The 19635-nt window shown below is 43.0% G+C and overlaps 1 protein-coding gene across 4 annotated transcripts in view; it reads right to left on the minus strand.

Annotated features, from left to right (window-relative positions):
- Nucleotides 1-1910: 1910 nt before the first annotated feature.
- Nucleotides 1911-19635, minus strand: part of VKORC1L1 (vitamin K epoxide reductase complex subunit 1 like 1) — a 47089-nt gene continuing 29364 nt past the window's right edge. For 2 of the 4 annotated variants that reach the window (XM_084762582.1, XM_084762581.1), the window contains exons 2-3: nucleotides 6452-6561; nucleotides 1911-2644 (exon numbers count right to left, since the gene is read on the minus strand). In XM_084762582.1, the coding sequence (XP_084618708.1) occupies nucleotides 2418-2644; nucleotides 6452-6561 (337 nt within the window). In that variant the 3' untranslated portion in view covers nucleotides 1911-2417. Of the gene's footprint in view, nucleotides 2645-6451; nucleotides 6562-7797; nucleotides 7938-19635 lie in introns of all 4 variants that reach the window. The other 2 variants (XR_014775546.1, XM_084762583.1) reach the window with 2 other exon arrangements.

Below are 19635 nucleotides of genomic sequence, written 5' to 3' on the forward strand. Positions count from 1 at the left end.
TTTTAGCAAATGCTTTTTTTTTTTTTTTTTTAAAGATAGGGTCTCCTGTAGCTAATGCTGCTCTCTAATTTGCTATGTAATCAAGAATGGCCTTGATTTCCTGATCCTCCTGCTTCTCCATCCCAAGTGATGGGGCCACAGGCGAGCATGAGCACACTGGCTGGCAAGTGCTGTTATCTCAGACAGCACCTGCTAACCCTCTGTGAGAAAAGGGTACTCATTCTGTTAGGCTCGGGAATGTAACAAACATTTATACACTCCATAATGGTGGTACTCCCAAGACTTAGGAAAGCAAAGGGAAGCCGTGAAGGATAGAACACTCTCATGTTTTCTTGAGTAAGGGTTGGAGACACCTGTAATGTCAAGACAAGCTTTAAGACCACTCTGCTGAGTGGTAAGATACAAGAGATCATTCGGAACTGGGACCCAAGGGACTTGTTTAGCACAACCTTGATATGTAAGTAGCAGAAGTCTTGGCTAGTAGCCATTTCCACTGCCTTGGGATACCTGAACACAGGGCTATGAGATGACGTCACTGCACAGTTCTCACACGCCGTGGATCTCCATCAATACCATTCAGTACTTTCTACAAGTTCTTTAAGGGCTTCAGAAGACAACAGCAATGCACACATAGTAAGACAGCCATGGAAAAGTTCACACTCACGGGGAAACAACCTTTCAAGAAATCAGAATTAAACTCTCTTTTAAGAAACTGGTTAGAACCTACTAAAAGAGCATTACAATTCTATTTTATACCTCGCCTGGGCCAGAAATCCTCTGGTGCATCAGTTATAACTGAAGGCCGTAAGCCACTGAACAATTGCTGACCATACATGCTCTTTACAAAGCAGCCTGTTCCTTCCCTCCAAAAGAAGGCATATAAGCTCGCAGAATTTGCTGTCTAGTTGCCTATTTTTAACGTAATGGTAAACCAAATATTAAACAAAAACACTGCCACTTCTCAACCCAAAGAATACAATGGCCGCACAGACCCTTCTGGTAGAATGCAAGTTCTCTGCTTCATGGGAAGGAGGGAAGGAGGGAGGGAGGGAGGGAAGGAAGGAGGGAAGGAAGGAAGGAAGGAAGGAAGGAAGGAAGGAAGGATACTTCTGCCCCAGTTCAACACACAGAATGATTTGGTTTGAGATTTAAGACAGAAGGCACTTTTAACATCTCCTGTAAGATGCTAACCAGAGGAACACAGTCACCATGTCATCGGGTTTGTTCAGGTCACCCTCTGGGCTTCTTCTCACTGCTTCTGTGTGGCTACTGGAGTGGGACAAAGTTTCCAAGTTTCACTTCCAGGTCTTTCTGTGTTGTGTTTCTTCTGAGTCAGCAAACTGGTCCTCGTGTCAGCCCTAAGGTTTACAAATTCAATATGTGATTCTGAAACACTTACTGACAATCCTTAGTGCAAGAAACAGCAAGAAGGGAAATACTACGGACCGACCTCAGAGCACTTGGCTTGTGCTTAGTTCAATTGTAATACTGCGGCGCTGACTGGCACCAGTATCAAGGGAACACATCTGTATTGAAGGGTCAGCTACTGTTTGAGAGGCTTTGCCCAGAAATCCTATAGTAATTTCAGTTTTTCTCCAAAGACTACATCCATTTCCCACCTTCAGTGTCCCAAGAGCCTTGGAATTAAAGGTCTGGTCACAAGATATCCTATACAGTTATGATCATCCAGTTTAATGACTAGTCAAACTTAACTTTAGTTTCTTCCTCTCAGAGTGGGAGGGAACCAACCACCCTACTGTTTCCTGCTGTCAATACTGCACTAGGGCTGTCAGCACATTTCCCAAGATGGTCTGTTTGCATCTGCTATCTCCACTACACATCAGTCACGATGAGCTGACAATTCTTCATTGCTAAACTTCAACTAAACTGTACAGTAAGTTCTGCAGGGGTGGATCCAATGTTTCTACCTTTATTTACAAATATCACACAAATGGACTCTAATTGAATCTATAGGTTTAAATCCATCAGCTAAAAACATTTTACATATTGTAAACATGGCAATATTTAATACAGTATCTATTCTAAAATATTTTCATGTTCATGATCACATTTGTTATACCTGAAATTGAATTTATACACATTAAAGAATCACTAGCAATGGCTGCTCACTTTACAGTTGAGGACTGGGGGCTAGGGCTACATTTTATTATCTCAGAAACATCTTCAAGGTAAAGTTAAAGCTTGTCTTTGATTGGCTCGGCGTATCCTTTTTTGTATCCGGATTTAAAATGAAGATTGACACAGAAAATAGCTAGGGCCCCTTCTAATTTACAATATTTTAAAAAATCAGTTTAAGATTCTCAGGGAAAGTGTCCGTTGTGAATTTAAAAAAAAACTTGCAAAATAAACTTAATGAAAGAAGTGTGTGAGCCAGCTGGATGAAAACCCGCCAGCCATCAGTCTTCCTTAGGCTGCAGCTGTCGCTTCCAGGCCTCATTCAAGTAAACTAGTCGTTTGTAATTGATGATGAGGAGAATGAAGTTCAGCACATATGTGGTGACGCTGATGATGCAAAACTCCTTCAGCACAAAGTACAGAATGTAGGCCAGGTACAAAGACCCCACCACAGACACGATGGAGGAGGTCATGAGGACCAGAGCTGCAACTGCGCTGGCTGTCATGCCTGTAAGAGAAAGACATGGCTAAGTCAGGGCCGAGCCTGGACAGAGGCTTCTCAACTGACAAACTGACAAGTGATAGGCTGTGGCTAGAAGCAGTGTATCAATGCTGACCTTACCTTCTTGACTCTGAAAACAGAGTGCAAAACCTGCCCAACTGTTTCAACACTCAGCAGTCTGATTTTCCTGACAGCGTGGCTTCTGATCTGTTACTATTTCACAAGGAAGTGTGCACATGAACTGTGCAAGCTCACAGTCACATGAGGCAAAGCTGCTGATGCACAGTCTCCTAATGAGCACAGGAACAAGGGCAGCAGCTTGCTTCCAAGGCATACATACCTCCTGGGTACAGTCCTCCCCTGGCATTCCCTATAGGTTCCCTATCTGTAAAGAATGCTGCTTTTCATGTTTAGATCAAAGTTACCAAAAATCCAGACCAGGTGGTACCATTGTCAACCTTGTGCTCAAGAGGAAAATCCAAAACAAAAAGTGCTGACACTTTTGAAGGCTAACTGGTGGATAAGGCCAGTGAGCCACATCTGCCTCCAAACACATCAGGCAAAAAAGCAGTTGTGTCCATAATCCCAGCACTCCAGGGGCTGAGGCAAAAGGGTCAACTAGAGGCTGCCTGGGTACGTAATAAGACTCTATCTAGAGGTAGTGGAAAAGTAGTCAAGTATTAAAAGCCAAGGCTCAAGGCAAAATTGTGTCTGAAGTCTTGACTACCTTACTGTTTTGTAATTTCCTAATGCAAGTAGCACAAGTATTATACACATTTACTTTCAAGGTCAGAAAAGGCAAAGCATATTAAACTCCTGCCCTATCCAATGGCCTATGTTCAATTTACTCAAATAGTACTACCCTCACCTATGCTAAATCACCTATGCTCAAAATCTAAGCCTAAATAACTAGTGTTGACACTTTATCAAAGAGAGTTAGTTTTAAAATGATGCAAGAACCAGGCATGGTGATCACTTTATAATCCCAGCACTCAGGAGGCTGTGGCAGGTGAACTCTGTGAATCTAAGGACAGCCAAGGCTCTGAAGTGAGTTCCAGCCTAGTTTGAGATATGTACATAAATAAGCATTTTAAAAAATGATACTGATGGGGTAGAGGTATGTAGCTCGGTAGCAGATCTTGTCACCTTGGTGCACAAGGCTGTAGGTTCAAGCCCCAGCACAGGAAGCAAACAAAAAAGAAATAAACAAATAAAATGATGTATATACTATTTACTGGATTTTTCTCTGCTCAAATTTAAATAGCAGACAGTACTCAAACTCTCTTAAGTCTACTGTGAGAATTAAGTGAGCTCAGATAAACCCTGACTATATGAGCTACACTAAGGTTCTCAGAATGCCACATAAGTGCTGCTATTGTAGTAACTGTATTGTATGTGGGAAAACTGAACTTTATAAGGTGCCATTAACTCTAACACAGAATATCTTATAGCTGTAAAAACAACAACCACCACTTAATGCATCCAATCCATATTAAAAAAAATCATTAAGATTGATTAGTCAAGGGGGAAAAAAAAAAGAATAAAAAGAGGGAAAACAAACCGGGTGTTTGCTGCACGCTTGTAATCCCAGCACTCGGGAAGCAGAAGCAGGCAGATCTCTGTGAGTTCGAGGCCAGCCTGGTCTACAAAGTAAGTCCAGGACAACCAAGGCCACACAGAGAAACCCTCAGAAAAAGAAAAAAAGAAAAAAGGCGGGGGGTGGGGGGTGGGGTGGGGGAGGAGACAGAAAATAAGCTGTAGGACAGGGAACCCAGCATTTGGTTTTTATGTTTTGAAGAGAAAGAAAATGAAGTCCATGTGCTTGCATTTTCTTATATATGCAAAAGCAAACTCCAGCACCTTAAGGTGGGCTGGAGGCAAAGAGGGACGAAGTGGAAGTGAGGTGGCATTCCTTTTCACTACACAGCACCTTGTTTTGTTTTGTTTTAACATATGAACTTTGTGGAAAAACACGTTTAAAATGATGATTGTCGCACAGTCTACACGGGAGTGGGTGGCAGGCTCTGGATGTGTTAGCTGGCTCAAAGGAGCTGACAGTACAAAAGCCTGTGGGAACTAAAAACTCAGGAATGTGAGTGCAAACGAGATACGATGAGCCACGCACGTGGAATAATATTATACATGGAGACCTGTCTCACCTTGGTCTCCCACATGAACGTGAATGGTTCTTTCCCCTCTAAGCCCTTTCCTATTAAGAGAAAACAAGCTGCTCCTTGAGCTGGGGTTTGCAGAAATCCCAGAGACTCAGTAAGTTGATGACAACCTTCCCCTGCCACCACAGAACCCTTCACTAGGCTTTGGCATGCACAAACATAATTAGCCTGTAGCTTTGGATGCCATTTTGCTTGTTTTACTGAACAATACCTTAATCTTTTCACCTCACTTCCACTTGAAGGCTACACAACTCTCTAAGATGGATATGCCCTCACTAGCTGGTCACTGCTGACTGCTGAGCCCTAGTGGTAGCTTGCTGTTTTAACCTGCCCCAGCATGAGCGTCACGATGTCTCCACCTCCCCATTTCTGCAGGACAGACAGACATGCACATTAAGAATTGGGCGAATTTGACAGTACTTTTAAGAAAAATTCATATTCCAAATGTGAATCCTACAAGCCAACTCCAGACTGAGGTTAACCAATCACTGCACAGAAGAGCTGACAATAGAATAGCAGCTGAACTGCAAAGCACAAATGGGGGCACCAGGCCCACCACAAAACCAGCATTTAAAAGGATAAAAGGGTCATCACAAATAAGCTTAGTGGACAGTAAAAGGACATTAAAATACAATACATTAAAGTGATGGCTACCAGCACTTGACAACTAGAAAATCTGACAAAAAAAGAACACGTCTAAAATGAAGATTAGATGGAGATCAGACGACTGGGGGCAGAGGAACAATTTGGCAATGACTGCTAAAATCCTCCCCCCCCCTTTTTTGTTTGTTTGGGTTTTTTTTTTTTTTTTGAGACAGGGTTTCTCTGTGTAGCCTTGGCTGTCCTGGACTCACTTTGTAGACCAGGCTGGCCTCGAACTTACAGACATCTGCCTGTCTCTGCCTCCCGAGTGCTGGGATTAAAGACGTGCGCCACCATCACCCAGCTAAAATCCACTTTTTAAAAAAAATCTGTTTCTTTGACTCAGTATCCTCATGCCTGGAAATTTATTTCTGGGAAATAATTCAAGGAAGGGTGGATGCTTTAAAGAAAATGGATCTCCATGGCATTATTTAATTAAAATGTGAAACTGAGGTACTCACAAACACTTAGGACAATTATATTAAACATAAGAGGCCACACAATTATTTTTTACAACAAAAGGCAGGGCTGAGGGTGCAGCTCAGTTGTACAGTGTTCAGTTTGTCTCAGCACCACAGGGGACACAGGGGACAAGCAAAAGACCCACAGGACAGGGAGACAGAGGACACGTAAGCATGATGGAATTATGATCGCTTCCTGCTACTGCTTTCTTAATATGTGATATTCAGAATAGCTGGAGTCTGTAACACAGTTTTAAAACAAGCTTACGAGGAAGACTGGAGTAATAGTTCCCATCTTGGGGCTGGCTTTCTGAGCATCATGACATGCTGCTAGCCACGACTAACCGTCTAACGATACCAAGGTCAGCACGTGATAAAAAGCAGTAAGCCAAGTTTTCACAATTCAAAAATATGCTGCCCCCTAGTGGTTCTCTATTGTCAGCACGTGCTTTTACTAGGAAGACACATTAGAGTGAAGACACAAGCACTGAATGGGTAGAACAAGCTTATTTCTGTATCTCTGTATAAATACTTACCAAGTAATAACTGTAGTATATAAAATATAAGTCCAAAGACACTGTTTGGCTGGTTTAATACACCATCTTTTCCAAAAATGGAACCCAAAAGACCAAATCCTCGACCCCATCTGTAAAATAAGGAAAACCAGTAACCCTATATTTGAGATTCCCTAATTTTTTTAAATGTAAAATTATTTGTGAATGTTATCCCATTCCAAAAATCAACTATGTTGACAAAACGCTTACATACTTTTATTCCCTGAGTGACAGGGGAAGGCCAAACAGTTCATTTTGTATCGTGTCTGACTTAAAATGATGGTTGCATACAAACAGCCCCTGAAAGCTAAGACTCTCAGGGACCACTTTCTCTTTTCCTATGGAAGGCAACAGCTTTCTTTACTGACAGTATTAGCATTTGCCAGCGAAAGCTTCTCTCGACTGAAGTCATCCCCAGACCTTTCCAATAGGTAACTCTTTGTGGTGGGGGCTGTGTTCAGCAGGGCCTCTGGCCTCCACTCATTCCATCTCGCATCTTGGCTGTGACCAACAACAAGGCCTTCCACCACTAAGTGCCTCACTTGAAAACTACTGATGTGGTCCATTCCATGGCTATACTCAAATTAGACAGGTTCAGAAGTTGCGTACTAGAAATTTCGTCAGGGTAAAACATGAGAAGGCATACTCTGGGAATAGGTCTCTTTCCAAAGTAAAAAGCTGATACTTCATATCCCACTATATGTTTTTATTTAAAGTTTAACTTCAAAATCTGTATGTGACTTCACACTTTCAAAATCTTTTAAAATAACTTGTTTGTTCTTTGACAATTTTAAACATGTATAAAGGTTATTCTGTCTGCCTCCTTTAATACCTTTCCCATCTCTATTACTCCTCTAGAATCCTCTTCTTTTAAAAAATTATTAAAAATCAATTTAATAAGATAACACAGATACAAATATTAACTGGATAAAAACCATAAGAAACTTCAGCTTTAACTCAGAATGATAGTTCTCCCTAAATGCAAAAAGGAAGCAACCATAGAGTTTAGTAAGATATATCAGAATATAACCTCAACTTTACTGTAAAGGCAAACATCTGATAATAAGAACAAGTGACTGAATCCTGCTGGTTTAAAGGACTCACGCCCAAGCAAGAGAACAAAACCCCTTCCCAGTCGTGTTGAAACGATGAACATCCCCGTCTTGGAACTTTGAGGTACAGAGGATATTTATTACATAGATTTACACATTTCAAAAACACAAATTAAGTTCTATTACATGCACATATTCTCTCACTCATCAAATACTTAGTGAGTAGAACACCTGAGGTACGCAGCTATCAGACACCATTGCCCTCGTGGGACTTACATTCTAGTGATGTGAAGTCACTTAGTGAAGACTTGTCAAAATGCAGACTTTGCTTCAGTGGGCTGGCAGTGGGGCAATGACTGCATTCAACAAAGAGAGCTGGGGCTGGGGTACTTATCTGTAATTCCAGCACTCTGGAGCTGAAGCAGAAGGAACATCATGAGTTTGAGGCTAACCTGAGCTACACTATGAGTCCTAGGGCAGCCTGGGTTACAGAATGAAGCCCTGTGTCAAAATAACAACAAAAACAATCAAGTAGACACAGATCTACTGGGCTGGAGAGATGGCTCCGCCATTAAGGCTAGGCTCACAACCAAAAATATAAGAAACAGATCTACCATTTGAGCCAGCTGTATCTTTCACTCCTACGTATTTATGAGAATGAGTTCAAGCTTGCACATCAATGTTTACTGCATATATGGGTAATTACATGGATGTAATTACCTGAGTTCAACCCCCAGATCCCACATAACTGATTATATAATGCCTTTTGATTCCACGTGTGTGTCATGGCATAGACTTCTACCAACATCCCTAACCACATCATTATGCAATGCATATGTAAGTAATAATAAATTTTTTAAAAATTAGGACCATTGAGATAGCTCAGGGGGTAAAGGTCTTTGTCACCAAGCCTGACAGCTTGAGTTCTCAGGACATACTCGGATGGAGAGAACAGAGCCCCACACGTCGTCCTCTGACTGATACACATATGCCATTAACATGAGCACACATAAACCCATAAGTAAATAACACACCAATCTTGTCTGGAAAATGGCCAAGGAGCCAGTATGGATGGAACATAAAAGAAAAATAAGAGGTTTTTGTTTGTTTTTTTGAGACAGGGTTTCTCTGTGCAGCCTTGGAGACCAGTCTGGCCTCGAACTCAGAGATTTGCCTGCCTCTGCCTCCCAAGTGCTGGGATTAAATGTGTCGGCCACCACTAACAGGTAGTAAGAGAATTTTTTAAAGATTTTTTTTAAGGTCTCACTGTGCAACCCTGACTGGCCTGGAACCATTATGTAAACCAAACTGGCCTTGAACTCAGAGATTTGCCTGCCTCCACCTCCTTAGTGCTGGGATTAAAGGTGTATGCTACCATGCCTGACTTTACCCCAATGTACATTATAGGAAGATCGTTTTGAAATAGGTATGGATGTATGCCTCTATAATACCAGGACTTGGGAGCCTGAGCAGGAGAAGGATAAGGAGTTGAGGCCAGCCTGGGCTACAGAGTGAGGCTCTGTGTTTAAAAATAGCAAAAATCATTCTAGGGGACTGAAAAGGTAACTTAGCAGTTAAGAGCAGGAACTGCCCTGGCAGAGGGCCTGTGTTCAGTTGCCAACATCCACGGTCAGGTGGCTCACAACTGTCTGTAACTACAGCTCCAGGGCATCTGACACTCTCTGGCCTTCTTGGGCTTTGAACTAACATGCACCCCTGCCACTACCCCCACACACAAGCACAAAAGTTAAAATAAAAATAAGCTGGGAATTGGAGAAATGGTTCTGTGGTTAGGAGTGCTGGCTACTCTTCCAGAGGACCTGAGTTTGTGTACCAGTGCCCACACAGCAGCTCAAAACTGTCTATTACTCCAGTTCCAGAGGATCTGTAACAACTCCTTCTCCTGGCCTCCTCAAACACCAGGCATGCAGATGGTTAACAGACATAATGTAGGCAAAATACCCATATACATAAAAATGCATATATATATATATATATGTAAATAAATAAAATAAAAATAAGCAAGTAGTAGCGGTACATCTCTTTAATCCTAGCACTTAGGAGGCAGAGGCAGGTAGGTAGAGCTCTGAGTTTGAGGCCAGCCTGGTCTACATAGTGAGGCCAGTTTCAAAAAACATTAATAGTAAAATTTTGTTTTATTTTATTGTTTTTTGGGGGGTGTTTGTTTGTTTTTTAGATAGGGTTTCTCTGTATAATAGCCCTGGCTATCCTGGAACTTTCTTTGTAGACCAGGCTGGCCTCAGACTCAGAGATCCACCTGCCTCTGCCTCCTGAGTGCTGGAATTAAAGGTGTGCACCACCACGCCTGGCTTAAATTTTTATTGTATAAGGTGTTCTAGCCTCAATATTGAATATAGACTGGAAGGAGACAGGGGAGGTTAAGATGTCCAATTACAATATCACTGAAAGGATCGCACTGAAAGGTGCCCAGATGCTGAGAAACTGGAACTTGCTCACACACAGAACATGCAGTATGACACAAAGAAATGACACAACATAACGCTGAGGATGTTGACTTGAGTAGCTGGGAAGAAAAGCTGTTTTCTGAGCTAGGAAGGAGGATTAGGGTCAGAAACTCAGCTTTGGACGCAGATTTATACTGCCTTTAGCATCTACGTAGAGAGGACAGATATGAAAGTAGATGCATGAACTTGCCGTGGAGGCTAGAGATAAGTGTGGCGGCAGTCAGGATATGGGTGGTATTTTAGAGTCAGGAGACTTAGGACAGCAACAATAACCTTTGACAAATTAATGGCTATTAATCAACGATAACTGCTACATGACTCAGCATCAGAGACGGCAGGGTGAACACGTGGCTAAGGACTTTGGTGACTTATGCCTCTGTTGACGAGACCCACAACTGTTCTTGCTTCAGTTGTCAATCTTCGGCTTTCAGATATTCTCTCATCTCATTTCAGCAAGACAACACCCAGCCAGCACTAACACATTAAGTTTCAAGTAACTGCAGATTTGGGTGGCTTTCCCTTTAACTGGCCCCGAAAGTTAAATGCATTTCCTATATACCCTGAAATGGAGGCTGTGGATATCGCCTCAAAATCTGTCTGAGGGGATGGTAAAGTGGTTGCTATGTAAGCAGGAGATTTGAGTTCAAGCCCCAGAGCCTATATAAAGTGCTAGTCATGATGCTCTCTGTGATCCCAGCCAGGGGGGAGAGGCACAGCAAGTGAATATCTGGGGCTCGCTGGCTAATCAGCCTAGCCAAATCATCACGTCCCCATCCAGTGAGAGACTTTGTCTCAAAACTAAGGTGGGGTTATCGAGATGGTTCAGAGGGTAAAGGTGCTTACTGCCAAGCCTGACAATCTGACTTCTATCCCAGGGACCAACACACATGGCACATGGATAGAACTGGCCACTGCTGTCCCCTGACCGCCAAGTAATTCTGTGGTGTCCATACACATAAACAAAGTGAAAGGAAATCAAGGAACTCACTCAGCATTGACCTCTTGCCTCCACATGGATGTAAGGGGACACACACACACACAGAGAGACAAAGAGAGAGAGAGAGAGAGAGAGAGAGAGAGAGAGAGAGAGAAAACTTGGCTGAGAAACATTCTGTGAACATATCTGAAAGTCATTTCAACCACTTGTTTCTATGGGTCTTATCTTTTTAAAAATTTCTGATATGAGGTCTCTCATTTTGTAGCCTATACTGGCCTAGAACTATGTTGCCCGGACTGCCCTTAAACTTGTGACAATCAAGCAGAGCAGTGGTGGCACACGCCTTTAGTCCCAGCACTCAGAAGGCAGAGGCAGGTGGATCACTGTGAGTTCGAGACCAGACTGGTCTACAAAGCGAGTCTAGGACAGCCAAGGCTACACAGAGAAACCCTGTCTCGAAAAACAAAAACAAAAAACAACAAGAAATAACCAAATAACCCGCCACAAAATACTTCCTGCCTCTGGCTTCCAAGCATGGGAATTACAGGTGTGAGATACCATGCCTGCCTGAGTTTTACTGTTGAATCAGCCGTAACCATCAGGAAGTTGTCTTTGGACAGCACTATCTTTTATACACAACTGCTCCCATGGAGTGTAATGTTGGTATTATGTCTCCACAGCTACTAAAGGGACAGTTGTAAGCATTCTTCATTTGCTTAAGGAACGTTGCCAAAATACCTACATCTATATATCCTTATGTTAAACTTTTTAAAAATTTATTTAATGTTATGTGCAGTGGTGTTTTGACTGCATGTATATCTGTATGAGGCTGTCAGAGCCCCTGGTACAGGAGTTACAGAAAATTGTGAGCTGTCATGTGGGTGCTGGCAATTGAACCCAGGTCCTCGAGAAGAGCAGTCGGTGCTTTTAACTGCTGAGCCACCTCTCTAGCCCTATGTTAAAAATTTAAGATTAATAATTAATGGAGAAGGCTTTGCCCTCTCTCTTTTTTTTTTTTTTTAAGACAAGGCTTTGCTACGTCACCCAGCTAGCATGAACCCACTCAAGTCCTAGGACTACGGACGTGGTACCACACCTGCTTTAAATGTTTCCTTTTCAGGCAACCAGCCAGCTGGGCACAATGATGCAGGCCTATAACCCCAACACTCTGGAAGTGAGGCAAAGCACAGGTATAAAGTTTAATTCTCATTTTTTCCTTTGTTTTTTTGAGACAGAGTTTCTCTGTGTAGCCTTGGCCATTTAGGAACTCACTCTGTAGCCCAGGCTGGCCTCCAACTCACAAAGATTTCCCTGCCTCTGCCTCCCGAGTGCTGGGATTAAAAGTGTGTGTCACCATGCCTGGCTCAATTCTATTTTTAAAAAAAATAATCTTCATAAAAAGCAAAATTACAGTAGCAGAGGGAGAAAACTCAACATTAGTTTGTAATGGAAGTTTTGGTTTCTTTGTAAACTCAGTTGTGTTATGTAAATCTTTGTTCTAATCCCAAGTGTGGGACTTTGAGCGATAGCTTGTCCACACCTGTTAATTGTCTTATGAGGGGCGTGGTCTGGCGCTCTGAGGCTATAAATAAGAGCACAGTGAGAGCTTGGTGTGTTGGGTACAGCAGTTGGAAGAGACCAGAGACAGCCTGAGAGAAGTGCTTCAGGGCACAGAAGCTTGGAGGAGACGGCATAGTGCAAAAGAACTCAATTGACCCTAAACAGCGGGAGAAGTAAAGGAGTTCCCTCTCCCCACTAACCTTTCCTTCCTACATAAGGTGGGGGGTGGGGGTGAGGCCTAAACACCCCAAATAGAGTTTAAAACAAAGAGTGCTACAAGTTTCCTCTAGAAAGCCTGGAGACAGATTCCTAGGATTAAAGATGTACACACCATGCCCCACAATTTTACTTTTTTGAGACAAGGTCTCTCATTGAATCTAGAGTTTGCTGAGCCCCAGGAATCCACCTGTCACTGCTTCCCTGTCCTCCATCATTTTGTGTGGGTGCTAAGGACAGGAAGTCAGCTCCTCAAGCTTGCACAGCAAGTAAGTTCTTCACTGAGCTACCTCCCAGCCCAGCTGGGATTCTTGATGTAAAAAGAAAGATATAGGAACTAAGACAAATGGGGAGTAAAAGACCTCACCATGTTTTCCCCCACCATGTATTTTTACTGTTTGACTGAGACAGGGTCTCATTATGTAGCCCCTGGTGGTCAGGAACTCATTATATGGACCAGGATGGCCTCAAACTCAGAGCTCTGCCCACCTCTGCCTCCCGAGTGCTGGAATTAAAGGAGTCCATCACCACGCCTAGCAGATTTGTTTTTTGGTTTTGTTTTGTTTTTAAAGACAGAGTTTTGCTATACAGCCCTGGCTAGCAGCATACTTGTTATGTTGCTGGCCTCAAACTAATGGCAATCCTTCTTGTCTCAATTTCCTGAGTGGTGGAATTAGCGGCACATGCTATTATGCCCATTTTAACTCATAACAACACTAACTAGAGAAATAAAACTTACATATGGACAAACAAGTACTGGCATATTGTAGCAGCAGCAGCAGCAAACCAAAGGAGGCTTGAAGAAAGCATCCTAGCAGATGAAGACAAAGAAATGTGAACCTCATAAAAACTCAGCCCCAGTGCCAAGACTAACGGTAAAAGACTGACAACACAGTGTGCTGCCTGATGGGGCAACAAAGCCCAAGTGTGCCTGTAGCTCAACTGGTAAAGTGCTTGCTTTACAAACACGAGGACCTAGGTTTGGTCATCAGCACCCACACAGAAAAGCCAGGAGTGGTATGGACTCCTGCAATCCCAGTGCAAGAGGATCCCTTGGGATTGCTGGTTGACTACTCTAGCCTTCTTGGTCAATTCAGGTCGATGACTAAACTGTCTCAAAAAGTGAATTGGACTGTGCTGGAAGAATAGGCAAGGTTTGCACTGAGGCTGAATTTTTGTTTTATTTTGCTTTTTGTTTTTCGAGACAGGGTTTCTCTGTATAAGAGCCTTGGCTGTTCTGGACTCAATCTCACAGAGATCCTCCTGCTCTCGCCCCTCTCCACAAGGATAGGGATTACAGGTGCACACCACTACACCTGGATTATGAGGCTTACTTTTTTAAAAAGATTTTTCTTTATGTAGATGAATGCTCTATCTGCATGTACACCTGCAGGTCAGATGAGGGCATCAGATCCCATTATAGATGGTTGTGAGCCACCATGTGGTTGCTGGGAATTGAACTCAGGACCTCTGGAAGAGCAGATGGTGTCCTTAACTGCTGAGCCATCTCTCAAGCCCATAAGGCTGAATTTTTTAAAAGTTAGCTCTAGCCAGGTGCAGTGGTGAACGTCCTTTATTTATTTTTAGTCTTTTTGAGATGTCATTATTTTTACTTCATGTGTGTATGGGTGTTTTGGTTTGTGCACCACATGCATGCAATGCCCGTGAAGGCCAGAGCGAGCCTTGTATTCGCTGGAATTAAAGTTACAGATGGTTGTCAGGTATCCTGTGGTTCTGGGAATTGGTCTCAGGTCCTCTGCTCAGTGCTCTTAACCACTGAGCAATCCTCTCCAGGTGCTGCTGCACACCCCTCCCCCCATTCTTTTTAATGCAAGGGCTGGAGACAGAACCAGAGTGCTCTATTTCTGAGTTCTACTTCTAGCTTTTTTTATCTAATATTCTTTAAAAGAATTATGTTTTGATCTTATTTTTATACATTTAAAAAACTGTTCCCAACACTGGGAGGCAGAGGTATCCAAATCTCTGTGAGTTCAAGGCCACCCAGTCCACAAAGTGAGTGCCAGGCTAGCCAGGTACTAAAAAAAGTGAAGTCTCAAATAAGTAAACAAAAAGTTTGTTCTAGTTTCTCTAATATCTTTAGTCCTCTTCGAGACCTTAATACTTCGTCAATGGCAGACATCTTTAAGAATGAAAACAAGCCAAGCATGGTGGCGCACACCTTTAATCCCAGCGGGAGGCAGAAGCAGGTGGACTGCTCTGAGTTCGAGGCCGGCCTGGTCTACAAAGGGAGTCCAGGACAGCCAAGGCTACACAGAGAAACCCTGTCTCAAAAAACCAACCAACCAACCAAACAAACAAACAAAACAAGATGGCTCTGCAAACAGTATGGCTGGTTTTAATGTCAACTTGCCAGAAATCAATTACCTGAGTAGAAAGCCTCACAGAGACTGTCTCGACAGCACTACAGATCCAGAGGGTACGGCTGAGGAGACTGCTCTGCTTTGTTGCTGGTGCTGATTCCTTCACTGATATCAGAACCAGTATTTCCAGGCTTCACTCTCGGACTAAGGGCTAGTGGCTCTCCAGGAACCCTTTCAGACTTTCCGAGCCTGCAGAACTGTACCTGCTCAGGCACTCAGCCTTGTGGGCTGGGCAGCCAATGGGTAGCTGGCTGATTAGTGACAGACAGCTGCCATAGGACTGCTCTGGGGACTGAGTCCTCACCCAACCTCAAAGATGAACAAGCGTGGCGAGGCTGGTGGTCTATGCCTTAGGGCCAGCACTCAGGAGGCAGAGGCAGCTGGATCTCTCTGAGTTGGAGGTGAGCCTGGAATGACAGGACAGCCAGGGCTATGTACAGACCTGGTCTTAAAAACAAAACAAATTCGGGTGTGGTGGCGTACGCCTTTAATCCCAGCACTCAGGAGGCAGAGGCAGGTGGATCGCTATGAGTTCGAGGCCAGCCTGGTCTACAAAGTGACTCCAGGATAGCCAAGGCTACACAGAGAGACTCTGTTTTGAGAAACAAAAAACAAAAAAAGAAAAAAAGAAAAGAAAAGAAAGAAAAAAGAAGCCTGAGTAACTAAAAGGTCCCTGGCCTCTGGCAGATGTTTTAATGCAAGCTGACTGACATTCTTTAACACATCCATGTGCACTGTGTAATACATTCCTTCCATTGAATCCAGCAGTGATCTAGAGAGCCCTGAACAACACAAGTCAAGGCAGCAGCCACCAATGCAGACGGCTTGAGCGTGATTCCCAGGATACACATGGTGGAAGAGAACTGACTGCAGAAAGCTGTCTTCTGAACTCCACATGGCCCCATATAAAATAAAAATGTAAGAAAAAACGGTTTTAAATAGTGAAAAGAAGTTAGAAACTTCAAAGGGAAAGAAAAAGAAGCATTGAAAAATGCTTCTCAAAGATTATCACGACCTTGTAAATTCAAACTTAACTTTCCACCAAATAAGACCAACTTAAAGAAAGTGTAACAGGGGCTGGGCACGGTGGGGGTGGGGAGCACATTTGTAATCCTGAGAGGCAGAGGCAGGCAGATCACTCATTATGAGTCGAAGGCTAGCCTGGTCTACAAGAATTCCAGAACAGCCAGGGCTACACAGAGAAACCCTGTCTCGAAAAACAAAACAAAACAAAAAAGTGTGTCAGAACTGTAATTGTTTTATCTAAAGTTATTTTAATTACTCACACCATAAACACTAGCAACTGGCTAGCTACTGTTCAAAGATGAGGCCACATTAGAGGGTATGGTATTACTTCATTCTGTAACGATTCAGAATGAGTACTCTGAATAGAATCACACTGGTAAGGTCTCTTCTTGCCAACAGTGGTTTTGAACTTATGGGGATTATTAAATTAATGCACTGCAACGTTCAATTGTCATCCCTGAGTGGTAATGCACTTGAATAATCAACCTGAGGCACTCTCGACAGCCAGGTCTAAACTCTAACTATTGCAAGGAGGAGTACATAGGGAGGGAGGGGAAGGAAGGGAGAATGATGCAATTATATTGTAGTCTCAGGAATAAAAAGTAAAAATGTAAACTACTTGAGCTTATATTTTGCATGTCTGCTTTTCATTAACTCTTTTAGTGATACATTTTACAAACACATCTGTCCAAAATTGATTGGGGACTTAGTATTTGTGTGTGGATACGGTTTGTGTTGACATGGGTGGGGTGTATGCACATCTGTGCTTTTGTGTGTGTAGGTCAGAGGTCAGCCTCAGGCTTTGCCCCTCAGAAGTGGTCAGATACTTACTGATTACGTTATGCTGGTTAGCCAGGGAGTCCTGGGAATTCACTGTCTTTGCTTCCCCAGCACTAAGATGACAACCAGCTTTTATGTGAGTACTGGGGACTGAATTCAAGTATTCACCCTCACCTGGAAAGCACTACCCCACCTGAGCCATCCCCAATCACCACAACAGGCTCTGGATTGGAAATTAAAGTTTGTATTAGATTTATCTTATAAGTGTTTTGCCTGCATGTACGTCTGGGCACCCATGTGTTGCCTGGTGCCAGAAGAGATCACAAGAGGGCACTGGATCCATAGAACTATAGTTACAGATGGCTGTGAGCCACCATGTGAGTGCTGGGAACTGGACCTGGGTCCTCTGGTCTACTCTTAACTCCTGAACCATCTCTCTAGCCCCTGGATTGGAAATTTTACAAACTTCACCACAGTTGGGAAACACTGGGCTAGCCATAAGAGGATACATGCATCTTTAGCTTGGTCAGCAGAATAAATATGGATAAAGCTCTGAATAAATCTCTATTGCTTGGGATGCTGTAAACACTTCAGGTTATTTAAATGTTTAATATTTAAAAGTGAGAAATTTGAAGTATATGGGCACATTTTTAACCATGCCAATATTTACATGTAGAATATAGCACAGCCTTTAGAAACCAATGAATTAATAGATCTGACACACTGCTTCCTGTTTCCACAGTTAAGTAATGAAAGCCAGAACCAGGACACAGTGTTTCCTGTGGAATCTAGCATTGTGTCCATACAGACTGTTGAAGAGACTGATAGAAAATTCTCTGAAAAACCTGAAGCCTTTAAGTCTATGTGCTAGGTGCATGTGGAGGCTGGGGGTGATGTGAGGGGTCTTCCTCAATTGCTCCTCTATCTTTAGTTTTTGAGACAGGGTCTTTCACTGACCCTGGAACTGACTGACCAGCTAGACTGCCTGCCTAGCAAGCCCCAGAGGCCCTCCAGTCTCTACCTTCCCAGTGCTGATTACAGACATGCCTCGCCCAGCCATTTCTGTGGCAAGCACCTTACAAACTGAGCTACCTTCCCAGTCCTCCCCCAACAAAACCTAACTATGTTGGACTACTAACAAATAACAGATTGTCTTTGGGAATACCAGAATGTTCTGGTAACCGTAGACTCCCCAAAGCTTGAGTACATCTTCATTTAAATAAACATCTAGCTCAAAGCTCTGAGGAGGACTGGCCCCTCAAGCAGCAGTGAAAATATTTCGTCTTTTTCTTCGAGAATAAGACAAAAATGGTAGCAGTGCTGGTTACGCTCCAAGTAACTAAATACTGGAAGTCTGCTGAAGCTTCTGCCAGGAAGAGAACGCACATCTGTGGCTCTTTCAAGCTGGTTACCAAGAAGACAATGTTAGAAATACTGCCACTATGAGTAAGTTATCAGGTATGAGGGAGGAAATCAAAAGCTGGTTTGAATGATGAATTTCTATTCAATGTAGGGAACAGTGAGACACTCATATACCTAGACTGAGGCTTAGGGTGGAACACTTCCCTGTCACTCCCACTCTCCTTCAAAGAATCCCCTGTGAGTAAACACTAGTTCAATTTTACACCTACATAAGAACTCTACTAAGCACTATTGGAGGTGTTGGGGTGTGAACATGAGTAGACGGTACTTGGTGTCAAATCTTCTGCCTGGTTAAGCACAGCTTTGTAATCTTCCTCATGGGGGCAAGAGGCTGAGGCAGGGTCTTGCCAGTTCATGCTAGCCTCAAACTCATGATGTAGCATAAGCTTTACTCTCTCATAGCAATCCTCCTGCTTCAAACTCCCTATGGTTGGGATTACAAGTGTGTGCTACCCAGCCCAGTTGTAATTCATTTTACTCACGAATAAAAATCCCCTAAAACTCCCAAAACAAAATTTCAAATTTTCATTCTGCATAAAATTCCCTCTAAGCCAGGAAGTGGTGGCGCACACCTTTAATCCCAGCGCTAGCAGGCAGAGGCAGGTGGATCTCTGTGAGATTCAGGCCAGCCTGGTCTACAGAGTGAGTCCAGGACAGCCAGGGCTACACAGAGAAACCCTGTCTCCTAAAACAAAAATAATAAAAATAAATAAATTTCTTTCTAGCTCCTGAGTGGGAAAATGGAGGCTAGGACTAGAAAAATGGCAGGTAAGAGTGCACACTGCTCTTGCAGAGGATCCGAGTTTGATTTCCAGTGCCCATGTCAGGTTATAGGGAGGTACACTGCCTAGAACTCCAGCTTGAGAGGATCTGACACTCTCTTCTGGCCTCTGTAGGCACCAGGTACTCACATATATTCACACAGAAAAACATTCATACTCATAAAATCTTTAAAATACATCTTAGAGTTGGGCATGGTAGCACACATGTTTAATCTCAGCACTCAGGAGGCAGAGGCAGGTGGATCACTTTAAGTTCGAGGCCAACCTGGTCTACAAAGCGAGTCCAGGACAGCTAAGGATAACACAGAGAGACTCTGTCTCAAAAAACTAATAATAATAATAATAATAATAATAATAATAATAATAATAATAATAATAATAATAATAATAAATTTTAAAAAACAAAAGTGAATGATATAGGGATATTTTCCTATCTGTAGACCATCTTGGAGCGAGAGACTAACGGAGGGAAGAACACTCAGCCTGGGCTCAGTCATGTGTGTCTGTAGTCCTAGGCATCTGGG

Source organism: Acomys minous (assembly GCF_964271855.1).
Source record: "Acomys minous genome assembly, chromosome: 16".
NCBI lineage: Eukaryota > Metazoa > Chordata > Mammalia > Rodentia > Muridae > Acomys > Acomys minous.